Source organism: Bubalus kerabau, chromosome 8, assembly GCF_029407905.1.
Source record: "Bubalus kerabau isolate K-KA32 ecotype Philippines breed swamp buffalo chromosome 8, PCC_UOA_SB_1v2, whole genome shotgun sequence".
NCBI lineage: Eukaryota > Metazoa > Chordata > Mammalia > Artiodactyla > Bovidae > Bubalus > Bubalus kerabau.
This window is the reverse complement of record NC_073631.1, coordinates 88,560,673-88,577,346: the sequence shown is the minus strand read 5'-3', so window position 1 is coordinate 88,577,346 and position 16,674 is coordinate 88,560,673. Positions and strand designations below refer to the sequence as shown.

General features: G+C 38.9%; 1 protein-coding gene across 2 annotated transcripts in view; it reads left to right on the top strand.

Moving 5' to 3' along the window:
• The window catches only part of TSPAN12 (tetraspanin 12), a 65,757-nt gene that overhangs the window by 41,601 nt on the left and 7,482 nt on the right, over window positions 1–16,674 (top strand). For both annotated transcript variants that reach the window (XM_055590777.1, XM_055590778.1), the window contains exons 6-7: window positions 1,784–1,891; window positions 5,953–6,096. In XM_055590777.1, the coding sequence (XP_055446752.1) occupies window positions 1,784–1,891; window positions 5,953–6,096 (252 nt within the window). The remainder of the gene's footprint in view (window positions 1–1,783; window positions 1,892–5,952; window positions 6,097–16,674) is intronic.

The following is a 16,674-nucleotide window of genomic DNA, read 5'->3' as shown; positions in this document are numbered from 1 at the left end:
TGGATTGTGGTCACAAGAGGGAAACAACTTATATTTATTTTGGAAAATAAATTAAAAATAAGACTGTTCTAATAACCAGATCTAATAACCAAAAAGATCCTGATCCTGGGAAAGACTGAGGGCGAGAGGAGAAGGGGGGCAATAGAGGATGAGATGGTTGAATGGCATCATCGACACAATGAACACGACTTTGAGCAAACTCTGGGAGGTAATGAAGGACAGGGAAGCCTGGCATGCTGGAATCCATGGGGTTGCAAAGAGTCAGACACAACTTAGTGACTGAACAATAGCAATAACCAAATCAAGATATTTGGGGTCAGACAGCCTATTTCCCCATTATTTCTGTTTTTTATACATATTCACTTCCCATTCATCATTCCTTCTCTAGATAAAATCTGTCAATAATATTAACTGCTTCAGATTATACATTTCTAGAGAATTTATTTCACTTCCATTTATTTTATGTTCAAAGGATATGAGATAATAAGAATTTATAGGAAGTAGCTTGAACTTTGGTTAGTTCTCTGAACTTTGTTGAAACCATATGAACACAAAGAATACCCAATCAGCTTATTATTTAGGGAACAAAGTTGTGTACCTAGATGTTGGGGTGTTTTCTTTTGTATTGTGCATTTCCAAGTAATAAAAATGAAAATTAACAAAGGAACAAAATGAAGATTTTTTGTGGCCAGGAATTTTTAAACTACTGTTGCTATTACTATTGTTAAAAATAAGATTTCAAAAAGATATGAATCTTGAATTAGTGTCACATTTGCTCAGCTAAGCCCAGTTCATATTGCCCCATAGATCAGATGTGGACGTCTGTCTAGTCTCCTAAGAGTTACCTTAATACCACAGGTGTGGCGAGACTACGATTTGTGCGACCCCATTTCTCCTGTGGCACTGTAGATAAATCTATACAAACCCTTCCAAAAAGGTTGAAGAGGAGGGAATACCTTCCAACTCATTCTATGTAGCCAGCATTATCATGATGCCAAAAACTAGATAAAGAGATTAAAAGAAAACTATAGATTAATGTCTCTCATGACAGATATAAAAATTCAAAACAATGTTTTAATAAATCAAATTCCAGCTATAAGAAAATCACAGCATGATATGCTGAAACTTGATTTCTTGCCAGCTGTTGTGTTGTGTACCTGAAGCTCTGTTGTGATTAAACTCTGTCAATTGCCTCTAAAATCCAATTCTTGAAAATATATTTACAAGGTTATTCTAGAATGAGGCTTGACTTGAACTTAACTCTTTCTCTTCTTAATTCTTCTCTGTTGATTTTAGTATCATAATCTGTAATCACTTCAAAGAACAATTTCATAGCATTATGTACTCAAATCAAAGGGCATTTTTCAGCAGGATCATTTATTTTTAGGAGCTCTTCAGGTGTATCTATAGAACACATTGCAGGCAGATTCTTTACTGTTTGTACCATCAGGGAAGCCCATAGAACACATAGCTTATTTGTTTGTGATTTCCTTAAACTTGATATTGGCATTAAGTGATTTCACATTATTTTGCTTAGTATGAAGTAACTCCTCATTTAGCACATGTAGAGCTTATTCACTAAGTATTTAATAACCCTGAGTTAATTTAAACCACAAACAAATGTAAATTTAAGATAGTATCTGTCAACTGCAGTATATTCCAAGTAAGTATATGTGGATGAGTCTATGAGTGATTGTGTTTGTGAATATGTAAACACATATGTGTCTGAATGTGGCTGTTTGAATGTTACAGTTGTTGATATTTTGTTTCTTTTAATTTCTAGGTTCCAGTTCAGTGGTCAGACATGGTCACTTTGAAAGCCAGAATGACAAATTATGGCTTACCGAGATACCGGTGGCTTACTCATGCTTGGAATTTTTTTCAGAGAGAGGTAAGTGCTACATTTTCTAAGGTAGAGGTTATGGAATAAATGGCACATGTTCATGAGTGTGCAGAGCTTTGGCTTTGGTCATTTTCTCTGTGTTGAACAGTTAAGCCCATGATTTAGTTACCACTGGTGTAGTTCTTTATCAAGAAATACTTGAAGTAGCTCTATGCCCTGCTTTTCTTCCCATATACATCATTTCCCCTTCATTTCACATGGTTCACGTATACTTTAGAGTTTTTTAAAGCTCTTTTGCTAAACTACTGTAAATTTTCCCTTTTTAATGAGAATTCCTTGATAACTACCCAAGCTGTATTTGAATGGATCATTTTTCATTATTTTTAGAGCTCTCTATAATTTAAACACCATTAAGAAATTTAAAATAATGGGTCTCATTGGGGAATTAGGACTCAGTATATCATTAAAAGCATAGCTTTTTAGAAAGAAAGACCTTCCTTCAAATTCTAGCTCTGCTGCTTACTATTACATGAGCTTCTCTAATTTTCTTAACTTCTTTAAGCCTCAGTCTCCTCATCTGCAAAATGGGGATAATAAAAGCACCTGTCTCTTCTGGGTGTTGAAAAAATTAAATGGGATCCTGAGTTTGATCTCATTTAGCTTATGATTGTTAACATAACATTACAAAGTTAGGTGCTTTTAGGTTTTTGTACTTACCTTGCATATAGCACCTCATCCCATTATCTTCTCAAAGAGGGACTATATTTAGTTGATTAAAATCTGGTTACTTTAACCATTGATTCAAGCAAAGTTCTTCTCCCAAGCAGTTTCCCCGTGATTGGAGTGAGATTCTCAGGTGACCAAGTATATCTCTTTCTGTTCATGTCATTTACCCTGGGCTCCGAGTGTTTGAGGATCAGTGTCTTGCACAATAGGTGTTCTGCTATCTGCTCAGTCACTCTGTCTTGGATACGTGCAGAGGTTCAAGACCAGGGTAAACTCCAAATCTGGCTCTTTGTGTTGCAGTTGTTGAGATGGTGAAAATTATCATTGCAGCACAGATTTCCTGTTTATTTAAATGCTTCCTGACTTTGTTTGTTTACTTTTCCTCTGTATTAAAAGCAATGTGAAGGGAAAATAAATGAAGCATGTGGGGAATTTATAGTAAGCTGTGTTCAGCTACTGCCCTGAATGGGAGCTTCCCAGAGCTCTTTATTTTCTGAGATTTGTGATGTAGACCATGATATTCCAAGTCAAAAAATAAAATGAGGTGTTTTTTTTTTTTCCTCCCTAATGGTACAAAGAGGGATCCAACTTAGGTAGACGGTATAGCACTGCAAACAGTAGCACTCCTGTTTTTGGATTTGTTGTATATTAAGTTCTCTCCTCCATCTCGTAGGCCTATTTCACCCAAAAGGAGGTGGGGAAAACCTCAGGGCCTCCTGGAAGAGTTTTTGAAAGGCCCTTGTATTAATTTGCTAGAGCTGCATCCATAACAAAGTACCACAGACTGGGTGGCTTAAACATCAGAAATGTATTGTCTCACAATTCTGGAGGCTGGAAGTCTGAGATCAAGGCATCAGCAGGATTGCTTTTTTTCTGAGACCTCTGTCCTGGGCTTGCAGATGGCCAAAGTCATCTCCCTGTGTCTTCTTTTGTGTCATCTTCCCTCTGTATTTAAATTTCCCCTTCTTATAAAGACATCAGTCCTATGGGATTCCCGGAGAAGGAAATTTCAACCCACTCCAGTATTCTTGCCTGAAGAATCCCATGGACAGAGGAGCCTGGTGGGCTATAGTCCATGGAGTTACAAAGAGTCAGACACATCTGAGCGACTAAACAGCAGCATATGGGACTAGGTCCCACCCTTGTGACCTTAGATTAATTAAATTACTTCTGTAAAGATATTTCTTCCCAAATATGGTCACATTCTGGAGGTTAGAACCTCACCCCATGAATTTTGCTGGTAGGGTCGGGAGGACACAGTTCAGCTGATAACACTCTTCTCCCAAAATAAATTGTAGAGCTGACAGCAACCTTGTCAGGCAGCAGTTTTCCTGACTTTTCATTCAGTGTGGTTTAGGCATGCATCTCACTTTAGTGGACACTCACTTGAGATCTAGTGATGTTTATTCAATACTTTTTAAAAAAACTGATGCTAAAAATCTATTTTTTTTTTTTAACATAGAGGTGGGAGTACAGGCTTGGGAATGAATAGGCTCCATCACTTACTGATTGGTGATCTTGGTAACTTACTTGACCTGTTCATCAGAGACCATGGTTCTGCTTATGTGAAATGGTGGTGGGATTTTCCAGTTGACAACATGTTAGAGGAGTGATTCCATCTCACAATGTGACTCTACAGGAGGCAGGAATAGTCTAAGGAGATGTAGTCCATAGTGATGTATGGCTTAAGAATGGGTTTGTGTCATAAGGGAGTTCTCAGGAAGAATTTCAGTATCAATTCAGTATCTTCTATTGATGAAGAAAAACAATTATGTAAAAAGAAACAATATCTCAGTGACTTATTAAAATAAAAGAGTGTTTGGTCCAGAACGTGAAATGCTTAAATTATTTGGAAAAGTCATTTCTGTGCAGCCCCTCACTTCGTGACAAGGCCAGATAAATGGACTGTTCTATTGTGGATGGAGTCAGAGTGTTCCCAGAACTGTCCTCCTGTCATCACACAGAAAAACACACGATGTTAGGAAATGAGAAGTAGGTTTCCTCTGCATGCAGGGATGTAAAAAGACTAACCTGGAAATGTAGTAGTTTATGATTTTGAGAAAGTGGTCATTTCTACTATGTGTGTGTTTTTATGGATACTTAATGACAGGTGAAATATATGGTATTAAACTATGTTTGCCTTAATTTGTGATATTTGTGGTATAATTGTATCTTTTAGACAAAAATATATAAAAGGAAAATACTAAAATTATTTCTCAAGTTTCTTGGAAAATTTAATATTACTCATAGCATCAGTGATTCATCATTTATAGTATTCAAGATGATTTTTTTTCTCTTTCAAAATAGATGTTTAAACAACTGAAAACATGTTAAATCATCTCTTGTTTCATTTCACAAAAGAAGTTCAGAATTCTTTAAAGTTTGTTTTAGATAAATTTTGAAATGGTGGGTTGTGATATTTTATGATGCAGAGTTAATCCTGAACACAGATTGATCAGTTGGCCCACATGATTTTCAAAGCCAGCCGCTCTTGGCAGAATTCTTCTCAGTGACTGCTCATGTATAGTCTTTCTTTCTGACTGTATGGAAGAGTAATCCTCCTCTACCCAAGGGCAGAAAGTTTTCATAGTTAATTACTCTGAATCTAATCTAAATTAAGCAGTCCTTAAGCAGTGTTTCTAAACCTTGGCCAGAGAAAGTTTTTGTTAATACTTGGTGAAATGAGACTTAAAAAAAAAAAAAAAGACAATTTAGTTTGTCTTAAACCCAACTTTATTCAAGCTAAAAGCACATCATTTTTTCTGAGATTATGGTGATAGGGTATGACAGCTTTTTTCAAGATTCTCACTCAGTTGAATAAAAATTTGTCGGCCAAACCTATGTTTATATCTCAGAAATTTTTGGAAATTTAGTGGTTAATGAACTCAAGTTGGGTAATATTTGTGATGCGGGCTGTTGGCCAAAAATCTTTCTACAGAGATTGCAGAAACATTTAGTATAATATTTGAATTTATGAAGCAGTTAAGTCGGTAACTAGGCAATATGCAAACAGATTGATCAACTATTCCCTAGTAGCTAGACGCTTAATGTTAAATGCATGATTTCAGCTATTTGTTTTGTTAGTATGCATATTAATACTATCGCTCCATGATCACTTGTAGAGGAGCTTACACTTGGGGAGTGAGTCTCAGTCATGCCTGATCTGTCTTCGTGCATTATGGGCATTATTGTTCCGAATTGTTCCATTATGAAGTCCTCTCCTACATTTCTGTTGTCAGCATAGAATGTGCACATATCATTACTTGATGACAGAAGTGACTTTAGCTCTGGGTGCAAAAATTTGAGAAATCTAACGTTTAATCTCCCAAAAGTTAAGAAAATATTTTTGTTGTTTCTGAGCCTGACCAGTCATTCTTTTGCAGTTCAAGTGCTGTGGAGTTGTCTATTTCACCGACTGGCTGGAAATGACAGAGATGGACTGGCCCCCGGATTCCTGTTGTGTTAGGGAATTCCCAGGATGTTCCAAACAGGCCCACCAGGAAGATCTCAGTGACCTCTATCAAGAGGTAAGGCCATGTGTCATTCACTTATCATGGAAGTGAAGAACCAACAACAGGCCAATGCAGTTTTCCTCCTCTATCTAAATATGAAGAACTTGAAATATTTTTCCTCTGAAATGTGAAGAAAGGGAACCAAGCTAAAAATAAATATAAAAGTCTGAATACTGATCACATTTTAACAGAGAAAATTGGGAAAGATTAGGTTTTAGAATTAATTGGAGTTTGAACTGTGTTATCTAGAACCAAGCTCCATTGCTGTCTCCTAAGGGTGCTTTTAAAATAGACATGCAGAGTGTGTGACTAACTCTGGATTTTCAGGAAGACAAGGTTTGGAGTTCCTGAGCAGAATAGGTATTTAGGGCTTCCGTATATTCTAAAACATGGGAGTAGGGGAGAGGAAGAAAACAAACAAAACAAAACAAAATGACAAAACACACATACACACACACACACACACACACACACACACCAATTGTGTGTTTCTCTCCACTCCCCAGAGAAAATGCTGTCCTCAAGTCTTCAGGTCCCCCTGCTGGTTAATGATCAGTGATGTTAGTTTTAGCTGGTTTAATGACAGATGCTCACTAGGATTCAAATCAGTTGTCAAGTGGCCAAGAAACTTTCATAGTTATGTTTTCTGGGAGAATTTATTGGAATCATCAGTTATTCATTTGTTAGCAGAATTGTTCTTATTCCTTCATTTTTAATGGTGACTTTCAAACTTCGTTAGGGGAATCTTATTTTCAAGTTAAAATCTAGAACTACATCATTCCAGTATAGTTGTGCTGTGCTGAGGATAGCTGTGCTGTGCTTAGTCTCTCAGTCATGTCTGACTCTTTGAGACCCCATGGACTGTAGCCCGCCAGGCTCCTTGTCCATGGGGATTCTCCAGGCAAGAATACTGGAGTGGGCTTTCATGCGCTCCTCCAGGGGATGTTCCCAACCTAGGGATTGAACCCAGGTCTCCCACATTGCAGGTGGATTCTTTACCATCTGAGCCACCTGGGAAGCCCAAGGATACTGGAGTGGATAGTCTATTCCTTCTCCAGGGGATCTTCCCGACCCAGGAATCAAACCCAGGTCTCCTGCATTGCAGGTGGATTCTTTACCAGCCAATAGCTACATGTTCTTATTTCAATTAAAATTAAACCAAATAAAAATTGCATTTGCTCAGTTGCATTAGCCACATTTTAAGTGCTCCACAGCTACTTGGGACTAGCAGTTCCTATGTAGGACCACACAGATATAAACATCTTTACAGGAGGTTTTATAGTCTTGATCTAGAATAGAGGCTCAAAATGTAAATCAGATGCCAGGAAGCTGCTCCAGCTGATGGGCTGGGATCATTTCCCAGATACCTCACGAGTCAAGCATCTGGGTACCACAAATCATCTTAACATAAAAATAAAATTGACACCATTCATAATATGATATATACACACAACACATATCTGTTTTTCCCTGGAAATACTATTATTGTTCCAAACACCTTTTAGGCCATCTGCTAAAGTCAGTTGTAAAGATACACAAAGAGAAAATCAGTTTTATTATAGTTTAAATTAATAAATTTGAAAAAGATGCTGGATTACCCATACAAGTGCTTCATCTCATACATATCTTAAATATGAGTAACTTTTGGCTGTTAAAAAATTCATCTGAGAGGACAAGGCTATGTCACATTTAAGATATCCAAAGTAAAGTTCTTTGGGCTCTGAAGACATGCCACAGAGAGAAGTGCCAAATATTTTTAAGAGATTCAGAATTGTGTTAGTCTTCCTAAGGTAGGAAAGTACCACAGTGTGAGTAGCTTAAACAAAACGTATTTATTGACTCACAGTTCTAAAGGCTGTATGTCTGAGATGAAGGTGTCAGCAAGGTCGGTTCCTTCTGATGCCTGTGAGGAAACATCTGTTCTGGGCCCCTCCCTCAGTTTCTGGTGGTTTGCTGTCCATCACTGGCATTCCTTGGCTTGTAGAAGCATCACCCACGTCTCTGCCTTTATCTTTACATGGCAGTCTCCCTGTTTGCATTTGTCTCCAAGTTTCCCTTTTTCATAAGGACACCAGTCACACTGGACCAGGGGCCCATCCTTCCCTGCTATGACCTCATCTTAACTAACTCTATCTGCAGAGACTCTATTTTCAAATAAGATCACATTCTGAAGTTCTGGGGATTAGGTCCTTAACATATGAATTTGGAGGGGCCAAGAATTTTTGAAGCAGCTGAATAACTCAGGTTGTTTATTTTAAAGAATAATCAAAATACTTGTAGTCATGCCCCACACTACTGGGAAGTATTGTGTTTAGATGTTATCATTTGAAGCATATTATGCTTAGTAGCATTTTGGCTTTGAATGAAAAGAATATACAAGATATATTGAACAAAGAATTATTTGTTCAGTGTCTCTTGAGTTCCTCAGTGATATGCTACATCTTTTTGGGGGGGTTAAAGTTGAATATTGGTTGGTATCTGTAGTAGGGATGGTCACCTAAGTTCAATAGTTAAAAGTCTTGTTGATTTCATAAAACAGGAGGCTGTGCTAAATATTTCTAAGATAATAGTAAATGCAGACATAATTGTGGATATTCAAAGACATTATAACTCACCACTAGGTTTAAAAAAAAAAAGCAAAACAGATGATTATAGACAGACATTTACTTATTGGAATGTGAGCCCCAGGGAGTGCTGCCTCCTGGGATAAAAAAAAAAAATTCAGAATAAAATCCAAAACCAAAATCCATAAAAAGCCCCAGATGATTACAGAAGAGATGTGAATGTAGACATATGAGTTTAAACCTATCAGTGTTCCTAGTGTGAACTTAGTCTAATCCATTTGTTAATTCTTAGGAGTAGGAAGTCAATATGGGAAATTATTGGGCTACATATATAATAATTTCTACCTTCTTTGGTGATTAATACTAGTAACATGATTATAACCAATATTGACCCTTGAGAATGACAGAACATGGATGTATTTGCCATATCTTCCCACAAAATCTGAATATGGACAGATTCACTTCAATTTTGTTACTTAGTTGAGAAGCAATTAATTAAATATTTAATGAAAATTTTTGGTTTAAAAAGGCAATTCACTTTTCCTGGTAGTATTTTAATGGTGCTTTACTTCAGGATGTCTATAATTGCTGTTACATGAATTTTAAGATTAAAAAGAGCTACACTATTGTGCGTGGGCCAATTGATGATCCATATTATTTTAAAAGATTTTTCATATTTTCATCAAAGACTTTCAAAAGCAAGCTGACATTATCAGTTCTGAGATGTTCTATAGACAGACTTCCAGCAGAGATAGAGGTTCATTATATCAGAGTAATTTGCATTTTATAATTAATAACAGATGCTGATATTGATAATGATATAGCACATAATTATATGTATAGCTGACTTACAAAAGTGGATAACTTAGTAGCTTTATGGCACAAATACAATTAAATCCATCATTAAAGATAAGAGTTAATTCCTCTCTGCCCTGAAGAACATGTTTCCTAATTGCAGTGTGCCCAGAGATCATCCACCTGAACTATGAGGGGTCTAAAAGGGTAAACAAGTGAGGAACAGCTATTGGTATTCAGGAAATTTATTCTGAAATAGTAAGTACTAAAAAGAGATATTTTGATGTCTCCAATATTTCAAAATTCATCATTCTGAACAGGAACTAGACTTATTCATTGTTGCTCCAAGGGCCAGAAGTTACAGGAAGGAAATTTTGAATCAATAGAAGGAAGACCTTGCTCATCAAAATCCGTCCAATTGTGATAAAGGTTCTCTTGTAAAACAGTGAGTGTCTCATCACTAAAAATATTAAAGTCAAGGTCAGATAACTGTGTCATTGGTGGGTAGAATGGATTTTTAAATTAAGAGTGAATCTGGACTAGATGAACTTCAAGGTCCCTTTTATCTTTCATATTCTGTAAGCTTAGAGATAAGAACTGACTTTCTTCCTGCAATCTTTCTTCAGCAGTCTGAAATCAAGGAAATAAATCATTCTGAACCATCTGGTGGCCTGCATGGTCCCTGACCCAATAATATTTTATGAAATATTTAAAATCTGTGAAAAATGACAGAGTGGAAATAGAGCAGTAATCACACATTTTAAAAACATTTTTATCAGAGGTATTGTTTGGTTTGGCACACAGATCCTCAAATATCCGTAATGAGCTATCCACTTGTATAAAAGTATACATTCAAAAATTCACAGATGAAAATATCTCTGAACATCAATTTGGTTCTGTTCCATTCATTCTTTCAAAAGTTTTGCTTACTGGTTTCCAAGTGCTGTTGTGAATGCTGAAGATATAGTGGAGAATGTTGGAGACAAAAAGTTCTCCTGCAGTATAACTTATATTCTAGTTAGACATTTAACAAGAAAAAAATAGCAATAAAAGATCATTTCAAGTGGTGAAAAGCACTTTGAAGACTCTGAACAGGGCCATGTGCTAAAGAATGACTTTCTTGGTGAAAGTGAAGTGAAAGTCACTCAGTCGTGTCCAACTCTTTGTGACCCCATGGACTATAGTGGAATGGGTAGCCTTTCCCTTCTCCAGGGGATCTCCCCAACCCAGGGATTGAACCCAGCTGCCCGCATTGCAGGCAGATTTTTTTACAAGCTGAGCCAGAAGGGAAGCCCAAGAATACTGGAGTGGGTAGCCTATCCCTTCTCCAGTGGATCTTCCTGACCCAGGAATTAAACCAGGGTCTCCTGCATTGCAGGTGGATTCTTTACCAACTGAACTATCAGGGAAGCCCTATGAAGGGATTACTTAAGACAGGCTGTTTAGGAACAGGTTCTCTTAGGAGATGACATTTGAATCTAGCCCAGTTGGTGACAAGGATTTGGCCTGGCAAAGATTTTTGAAGAGTATCTTTTCGCCCAGAAAACTGCAAGTGTAAAAGCTACCCCTCCTTCAACCTGGAGGTGGCTGGACCACAGATTCCTGGCTACTTCCTACCCTCTAATTTGATTTTTAATGTACTCACACTCTCTAAATATTAGGTGTGAGACTTGGCTTCAATGAAACATCAGAGTTTAAGTTGGTAAAATACAGGACTAAGATGCATCTCTTCCTTCTCTCCCTTGCTGAGTTTTCCATCCTGTCAGCTACTAGAGCTCTAGACTTGACTGGAGAATAAGAAGAGAGAAAGAAGACTAAAGAAGGCTGGTAGAGTTAAAAGTTTGGGTAAAATAGGGACTTCTTACTCCTTGCCCAGGGACTTTACCCCAAGCCCAACTCTTGGATGGGCTTCAAGAGAAAAGTGATACTGTTGTAATTGTTTTTGATATTTTGCATGCATTTTTTCAGTGACCGGTATCCATAGCTTTCATCAGCTTTTCTCGGGAAAAAACAATATACCTAAAAGTGTGAAGAAACACAGTTGTAGGGAATAGTTACAGTGCTTGCTATCTCAGATAGAAAATGAAGAAAAAACATCTCCTCAAAAAAAAATTGAAAAAGCATTTTTATCCTCTGTGCCACCTCAAGAAAAAGAAATGGAGGTAAGCACACTCACAACAGGCCCTATTTCAAAAGGACCAACTCAAATGTACAAGCAAGAGGGAGAGAGAGTCAAATAAAGTATATGTCCAAAGACACAATCCTTTGTTTTGTAGTTAGGAGAAAGACAACTGTTCAGAGATGGACTGCTTCTTCAGAAAATTAGTTATTCACAGAGGTTATGCAAGGGCCAGACAGTCAGCTGGTTTCCATGAAGCTCTGTGCCATTTAGACACTTTTTCTTTAGACCTTTAATCTTGACAAGTTCCCTGTGGTATTGGGTTTGAATATCAAATATTCTTAATACTTTCCTTTATGGCAAATAATTTTGCGCTAAACCATTTCTTCCTTTTTAGATGGTTTTTTGTTTCTTTTCTGAGTGACAGAAACCTCCCTATATAAATAGAGAGATAGAGGAGGGCAGGGCTTCCCCGCTGGCTTAGCAGTAAAAGAATCTGCCTGCAATGCAGGAGATGCAGGAGTCTTGGGTTCGATCCCTGGGTCGGAAAGATCCCCTGGAGGAGGAAATGGCAACCCACTCCAGTATTCTGGCCTGGAGACTCCCATGGACAGAAGAGTCTGGCTGGGTTACAGTTCATGGGGTCTCAGAGTCGGACACGACTAAGCACGAGCCTGAGGGGTGTGGGTATGAAGGGGATGTGTCTTTCTCTCTGAGTCCAGACTTGCAGGAAGAAGAACGGAGATGATGATGGTGTGTCTAGGTCTGCAGTCCTCTCAGAAAGCAAACGGACATGCAGAGATGCTCCCCTAAGTTGAAGGTGGGGGCAGCCATGGTGATCATGTGAGATGGCTTGTTTTGAGGCTTTTCTCCCAGTTGTGTGTTAACCTTTCGGTGAGCTGAGAATCAGGAATTCAGCTTTCCTGGGATTGGAGGTCCTGGCCCCACCCATCTTCTTTGCACCCTGCTGTCCTTGAAAATGATATTCATTTTATAATCTGTGTACATTTTTTCTGGGGAGGGGCAATAATCTCAGCCCTCAACTCTCTTTGTTAATACTCGTCTCCTGCCAACATTTTTGTTAGAATTAGAAAGGTGAGTCAGTCCCATGTGTCTGCTTTGACTAATAGAAGTTTAAATTTATGATTTTCACACACAGCATCCTACACACATAAATATTATGTCAGCACTTCTGAACCAGAGGAAAAAAGATGACAGAGTGTTGTGGGTACAGAAGGATGGGGTGGGGAATGGGGTGTGGCCTTCTGGCAGGCTCTACCTAGGTATGGGATGGATTATTTTTTTCCCAGCTCATCCTGCTGTTGTGCTGCTAGTAGGATTCTTCTCGGGACCAGGTAAATTGCCATGCCCCAAACAAACAAAATTAGGGGCAAGTGTTGAAAAAAGGAGCCCGAGGCAGGAAGGAAGAGGTAACAGCTTAGAACCTTGGCCAGGTACCATCCAGTTGCACTACCGTGAAATTGGTTAAATCTGTGAAGGAATGATCCTCCCGTCAGTGACTAGGAAAAGAGGTGGGAAGGAGATGATCCTGACCTGGGGCATGGGAAGAAGCCTGACACTGGGTGGGCGGTTCTTCATTGCCACTGTCTTATAATGGAGTTGTGCGGTGAGAACACACAGAGCAGGTAGTAGATACTGGGTCTCCAGTCTTATTAAAGGCCAAGTGAATGTTAGCCAGTTGCCGAAAAACATGTGGGTGGCTTGGGTCCCTAAAGGACTTTTCAGGCAGAGGCAATGGTGCAGAATTAGAGCTAGAAGCAGGACAGCCCAGTGGGTGCAAGGGGCATGGGAAGGGCTGGACAGGGCAGGCGCTGACTTATGAAAAGCCCTGTATGTCCTGCTAATGCGTGTATTTTATCCTGAAGTCTGTGAGTAGTTGCCAGATGAAAAGACAAACAAGTTCACCAATTTGAGGCATTGTTAGGAAAGCAAAGCTGAGGACAGAGTAGTTATGGGATGCTGATTTATTAATGATGAAGCGCCATTTTCAGATAAACACACATAGAATTGCCTGAACGGTGAACGGTAGGAAGCTTTTCAAGTTCCATGGTTATTTAGATGGAATATCCCCAAGAAGTTCCATTCTGAAGGCTCCTTTATATAAAGGCAAAGACACTCCCTTGTGCTTCTCTGCTGACTTCATTATCTCCTCCCTTAACTGCTGGCAGGGATCGGGGTTGACTGGGACCTGGGGTGATAGCTGTCTTATCATCCAAGCCTTGCAGGACCAGTTTGGGCTTGGTGGGGGTGGAAATTCCTTTTATCTTCAAGCTTTGCTTGATCTAATCAGGTCTTGAACTGTTCTGCCGGTTTTGCTTTGGGTATACAAATGCCTTCTTTCCTTTCTCTCTCTGTCTCAATATAGTCACTGGCGAGTTTCCTGTTACCTATTCACTATTCAAACAATTTATTTTTCCTCCTGTGCTTTATTAGTAGAGACTTGCAAATTTTACCTTTAGAAGGTACCGATATAGAAAGCCATAATAATATTTTGACGTGAGAAAGTACCTCACAGAGTAACAATTTTAAATTTATGCTTTAAAAAAATCATTAGGTTGGCTTTGTGGAGTCTGAGTGGAGGTGAGAATTGTGTCTTGATGGGGTGAGAAGGGAATCAGGTAGGGAACTGTGCAGGTAATTCACATGAGTGATTATAAGGGCTGGAATTCAGGTGTGCCATTGAGGAGGGCAAGGAGGGAATGAATGTGAAAGAAAGTTAAAGGGGAAGAATGAATAGAATGATGACTGGGGTGGGTGTGGGGAGTGAGTGACAGGGAAGCTGCAGGGACAAGGATGCTTGACATTGACTTGGACTCTGGAGAGATGAAGAAGTCATTTGTTGAGGGGAGCAGTAGGATTTGATTAGCTCCATTTTGGAAATGCTGAGCTTAAGGTTCCTGTCAGGGCTTCCATGTGCAGAAACCCACTAGGAAGTATGAAGCTCAGGAGACAGAATTCAGCCAGAGATCTGGGTTTTGTGTGCCCTGTTTAGGAAAGTGCTAGCTCCAAATACAATGGCTTGCATAAGGTAGAACTCTGTTTCTCTCTCATAGGTCAGCCAGCTGGTCCAGGCTGCCAGGCAGCCCTATTGTACAGGTTTACCCAGGGGTCTTGGGTGGTTAGACAGTGTCACTTTTTTAAACATTTGTCTTCCACAATTGCTCCTATTTTCCTTAAGTTGCAGTAGTGGGGAGGAGGAGGAAGTAGGACGGGGAGCATCCAATGCATGAAGCTCTGCCCTCCGCACCTCTGCACACGTTCCCTGGGCTTACAAGACTGTGCTTAGCAGCAAGGAAGGCTGGTAAGTGTGGTCTCTGGATAGGAGGCTATGTTCCTGTAGAAAATGCTATGCTAGGAAGAGTGGAGAACAGACTAGGGCAAGTGGGATGTCTTAACAGTTTCCAGGTGTTATCAATATGTAGGCGGCAATAAAACTACACAAAGAGATGGCATAATATATGCAGCAAAGGACAGAAGTTGGGGAATGGCAATACTTAAAGACAGAGAAGACACCTGTTGTAGATAGAGAAGAAATGGAAAGCATTGTCCTAAAGGCCAAGGGAGGAGAGGATTCTAGGAATGAGTTTTCCTTAGTGAGGAACCATGGTTCAGGTTAAGGCTAGTCTCCAAACTAGACTCTTTGGGTTAACCTCTCTGTGCTTCACTTTTATTACCTTTAAAATGAAGATAACAAATACCCATCTCATGTGAGTGAATTAGCATGTTTACAACCCTTCAAATAGTGCCTGTCTGTAACATATACTACAGTAATAGCTGAGAGTCAAAGTAAATTAGGGATTGAAAAGGACACATAGGGTTTTTCAAATAGAGTCACATATAGAACTCTCTGAGCAAGCATTTTATGTACGTTATATAAATGTATATATAAGCCCTATAACATTTATTTGAAGGTGCTATATCATTATCTCCATTTTACAGATAAGAAAGGTGAGGCACAGAGAGGTTCAGTGCCCTAGTCCAGTTTCATAGAGCTAGTCAGTGACTGAACTCAGATCTATTTGATTCCAAAGCCCGTACTTGTATTAGTCACTAAAATTTCAAGACGTGGAGTACATGGTGAGGAGAAAGCTGAGTGTTTGTATATTTTTTCACTTCTAAACCTCAATTTCCTTATCCATCAAATGAGATAGTAGTAGTATCTGCCTCATTATAATTTTAAAAAAATTAAGCTACTTAATAAGAAACCCTTCGCAAATCACTTGACACGAAATAAACACAAACCTTCAATGCATGGTGGTAGCAAATGACAATTATAACAGGAATTTATTAACATTTATTAGGGTAAATAGAAAAAATAGTGACCCATGATTAGATTTTTAACTAACCAAATTGCCCTAAATTTTGCTAGTAATGGCAGGAAAATATGCATTTTCTAGTTCTGTTTGTGTTGGCCGAAGGTAGATTTTAGATCAAGGTTTTGGGGACTTCATGTGGTTTCTCATTTCATTTTCACATTTTTCCAGTTCTTAAGGACAAACATTTAGGTGGACAAAAGCGCCTAGTGAGAGATGATGTCTAATTAGCGATTTGTATTTATACATTTTCTGCTCAGACAGTGAACATCTGCCCCTGCACCTCACCTTCCTAGGGAGAATACTACCTTCTGGGTTTTCTGACACTTGTTGTTCAGTCACTAAGTCATGTCTGACTCTTTGCAACCCCATGGACTATAGCACACCAGGCTCCTCTGTCCTTCACTGTCTCCTGGAGTTTGCTGGAATCATGTGCATTGAGTCAGTGATGCTGTCTACTCATCTCATCCTCTGCAGTTCCCTTTTCCTTTTGTCTTCAGCCTTTCCCAGCATCAGGGTCTTTTTCCAGTGAGCGGGCTCTTCACATCAGGTGGCCAAAGTACTGGAACTTCAGCTTCAGCATCAGTCCTTCCAATAAATATTCAGGGTTGATTTCCTTTAGGATTGACTGGTTTGATCTCCTTGCTGTACAAGGGACTGTTAAGAGTCTTCTCCAGTACCACAATTTAAAAGCATCCATTCTTCAGCACTCAGCCATTTTTATGGTTCCACTCTCACATCTGTACATCAATATTGGAAAAACCATAATTTTGACTATACT